Source organism: Esox lucius, chromosome 6, assembly GCF_011004845.1.
Source record: "Esox lucius isolate fEsoLuc1 chromosome 6, fEsoLuc1.pri, whole genome shotgun sequence".
NCBI classification, from domain to species: Eukaryota; Metazoa; Chordata; class Actinopteri; order Esociformes; family Esocidae; genus Esox; species Esox lucius.
The window spans coordinates 14,048,820-14,052,749 of record NC_047574.1 but is presented as its reverse complement, the minus strand read 5'-3'; the positions used below and the strand labels follow the sequence as shown (position 1 = coordinate 14,052,749).

Sequence of the window (3,930 nt, the reverse complement as noted above, 5' to 3'; positions counted from 1 at the left end):
CTATAATGCCTCTCTGGAAATGAACTCAAGATTTTCTATTTTTCTTCTTCCCATGTACCAGTCAGGCAACAACCCATACTGTACAATTCAATAATAAAGTCAGCCAGAGTTGGTACCAACATTGTCGTGTGCCATCATTTAAACAAAGAGATGCCTCCCTGGTTACCAGCGCATATTTCCAAACGACATGTTTTGGAAACGACTATTTCCTTATAATCACGATAAAAACATAAAATATTTGCAGATATACTTGTATCCATTATTCAATTTTTTATTGTATTAGCCAACATTCTTAGCAAAATATATGTTATTATTTATTAGTAGACCCTAATTCATAAATAATAGGCTACCGTGTAGGGTTCTATATAATATGGATCCTATAAATAGAACGTTTTTCACTTTCATGTATCCTACTTGCGATACACATATTTGTTGGGTCAATATGGAAACTATTATTTTTCGTGTTTCATCAACATTGAATGTGGAAGATGGATTTGTTGACAGTTGAATAATCAGCAAGTTGCAGGCTCCTCCCCTTTGGTGATGTAGCCTAGCGATAAGACGTAACCTTCTAATTACTAATTTCTCCATCCCAGCCACCGCTCCTCTCTATCCAACAAGTCCCTTCATGCATGCAATGTCCTGATCCGATCTTGTCTGACCTTTTCGTTTTAAAACACAAAATCCGACATTTTTGTCAGAGTCCGGCATGGGAGATCAGAAAGAGCCGCCGATGGTGCACCGATCTACTTCATTTAGTATCAAGAGTCTGCTGCTTCCCTCAAAATGTGACAAACAGGACTCGTTGATCCCAGAAAATAGTACTGCTTCTTCGGGGTCTGATTCAGAGAAATCCCTGGATCCTGATATGGAATCTGCACATTTGGACCCGGAGAAACCGAAGGAGGAGGACGAGAGTACGGAACGGTCGACAGAGCCAAGCAAAAACGGAAAATATGATAAACCGCCATTTAGCTACAACGCCTTGATTATGATGGCTATCAGACAGAGTCCTGAAAAGAGACTGACTCTGAACGGTATTTATGAGTTTATTATGAAGAACTTTCCGTATTATCGGGAGCACAAACAAGGCTGGCAAAACTCTATCCGACACAACCTGAGTCTCAATAAATGTTTTGTGAAAGTGCCAAGGCATTACGACGACCCCGGCAAAGGGAACTACTGGATGTTGGATCCTTCGAGTGATGATGTATTTATTGGTGGAACTACAGGAAAACTTCGGAGACGCTCTGCCACCTCCAGAGGCAAGCTGGCGATGAAACGAGGACTGCGCTTTGCGCCTCTGGGTTTGGGAATTAATGACAGGGCGAACAACCCGCTATATTGGCAAATCTCACCGTTTTTATCATTGCACCACCCGCATTACAATGGATCATCCGCAGGATTTCTGAACCAAGGGCACGCGTATGGGTCCCTACTGCCCGGGGTGGACCAGTTGAGTAATGGGGACCTTACGCGCCATCTAGGTGGATCTGTCGGTGCTTTAGGCTTGTCAAGCAGTTACGGTGTAAGCTCGTCTGGGCTATTATCGGGACAGAGTGGCTACTTCGTCTCAGGGAGCCAGCACCCGCCGCCGCATCTCCAGCAGAGCGCGCAGGGTTACGGTGTGCCCACGAGCTCACCACAGACGCTCCTCTCAGACTCACTCAGAACGTCCCTACCGTCTTTTTCACCCGGAGTTTCTAGCGGGTTTTCAGGAGTGTTGTCCCATCAAAAGAGGGTCACACCGAATGCTTTCTTAAACTGATTTTACAATTACAACATTGGAATGATACAAAATCACCCTATAAATGTCAATTATAGGGGTAAACAAAAGGTTAGGCTATCACAAATTAGGTCAGAAACCATAATTCCTCAAAGCATATATGGCCATATTGTATCCTGAAGTGCAACGATTTATTATTTGCATTTTAAGGGACAAACTTTGTTACCTGTGGGTTGTAAAATGTAATTATACTTGCCAAAGGTAACTATATTTCTGGCTAGCCTATTTATATCTTATATTTGTATTCTTTGAATCGTTTATTTATGTTTTGTATTTATTGTACAATGTATTTAAATTTTATTGTCAGTGTATTCATCAGTATTGAGGAAAAACATACAGCATTATTAATTATTTATATAATAATTCATTTTGAAATCGTTTTGGGGGAAAACGCCTTAAACAAATCAGGGTTAAGACACACGGGAGAAAACAAAAGCCTACAATTAATATTCTCAGGTTCTCCGTCCATATACTCCAATGTAGGCTGTATCTGAATAATGTATGCAACACATTTTAGATAGAGGTATAGTTTTGTGTGTACTCTTGAGTTAATTATAGCATAATTTGTCCTCTGTTTTGTTGATGGGACCGTATAGAGAGCATGTAGATAACTTATTGGACACAACCGAGCATGACATTTAGGCCTCCTTATAGCGGTGACTGACCCTCGCAGGGGTCACCAACCAGTTTTTCAAACTAATTAAAAAAACAAGACTGTAAAATCACCAGGAATTCAGACAAAAATGAGTTTATTAAAGAAATTGGCTTCCAAGTAGTCTATGACCACCACAAATAGAATAAGAGACTGTGATGTCTCAAAAAAATCAAGGTATGAAAATACTGCTATTTTCCAATACGTTGTATTTTTGGCATAGTTGTGGTCAATTACATTTGTACAATTACAATTGCATTGTACAAATATTTTTCATAATTATTATATGTTGGATAACGTAGGGCAACTGTTTTATTATGTTCCCCAGGCCGTTCGCTCCAATCTGCCTGAGGCTTAATCAAGTTGCCTAACCACGCTGCAGGCCCAAAACGTCGGTTTCCATCTTTTATATAAAGCACTTAAGGTTTCAGTTTCTCGTTCAAATCAATTCCTGTTGTTTTGGTCCTTGCCATTTTTGGTTAAAGGCTACTTTTCCAGGCCTCCAAATTATACATTTAATTGTCTTATCCTTTCGTCTTAACATCGAACACACATTTGGCGAACTGACGTATATCCAGGCCATATAAATCAGTTCCCAACTTTTTGTTTCACGTTTACCCCATATATGACAATGTCTGCTGACATGTTGCTATGGCTCATATGCCACATTCATCTTGTAAACTAGGACTATTCTCAGCAGTAAGTGGCGATGGGATTTCAGCGATAGAGCTAATTCTACCTCACATTCTGAGAAGAAAATAGTGTGGGCACCATTACTATTTTTAGTTACAATTCCACTACTTGTGCTCCGCGGCAAAAGACACCGATCAGGCCACAAACGAGTGGAATACTAGCAAAAAATACTATAGGCCTACACAGCTCGTTTTATATTATGCATACAGTAACCTACACCCATTCAAAATGATAATTGTGCAGTTTGGCAATGATGATCCAAATAAACAACATTCTAAGTTGTTACTGTAATAACCAGTTAAGCTTTTATTATCCAATAGGCCTATTTACAGCAAAATATTAGCCTATAAAGAGAACAATGGTCTTCAACAGGCAAAAAACAACAATAACATAACACACACATTGGTCTAACATTTCACAACATAACATTTTAGATTTTTTTGTAAATGTTCTTTCAACGTTTTGCACTTTTTGTTGTTAGAATACCCATTGTATGAGTATTGTCTGTTTTTGTTGCTGTATGTTACAATAAAACAAATAAACTTCATTAAAGTATAAGACATTACACTTTTGCTAGGTTGGATATGTGTAGCATGATTAAAAGAAGAAATACACCAACTTATGTAGTGGTTATATATTGAGGGAGTGTAGTCATAGGAACAAATATGAAACTGTCATATAAAAAACAATTTAATCCAAATGAACAAATATGAAATTATAGAAAATCCACATAGAATTCGGATTAAAGACAACCAGCATCTCATGGCCTACTCCGTAGACTGGCAGGCTACTGTAATTG

The 3,930-nt window shown here is 38.8% G+C and overlaps 1 protein-coding gene across 1 annotated transcript; it reads left to right on the top strand.

Annotated features, from left to right (window-relative positions):
* The first annotated feature begins 572 nt into the window (after window positions 1–572).
* On the top strand, window positions 573–3,696 carry foxg1d (forkhead box G1d). The gene has a single exon (XM_010869761.4). The coding sequence runs from the start codon at window positions 710–712 to the stop codon at window positions 1,766–1,768; it is 1,059 nt and encodes a 352-aa protein (XP_010868063.1). The 5' UTR covers window positions 573–709; the 3' UTR covers window positions 1,769–3,696.
* Window positions 3,697–3,930: the final 234 nt, after the last annotated feature.

Bases quoted from the DNA above. Each gene is read 5' to 3' on its own strand.
- foxg1d (XM_010869761.4), top strand. From the start codon at position 710: ATGGGAGATCAGAAAGAGCCGCCGATGGTGCACCGATCTACTTCATTT.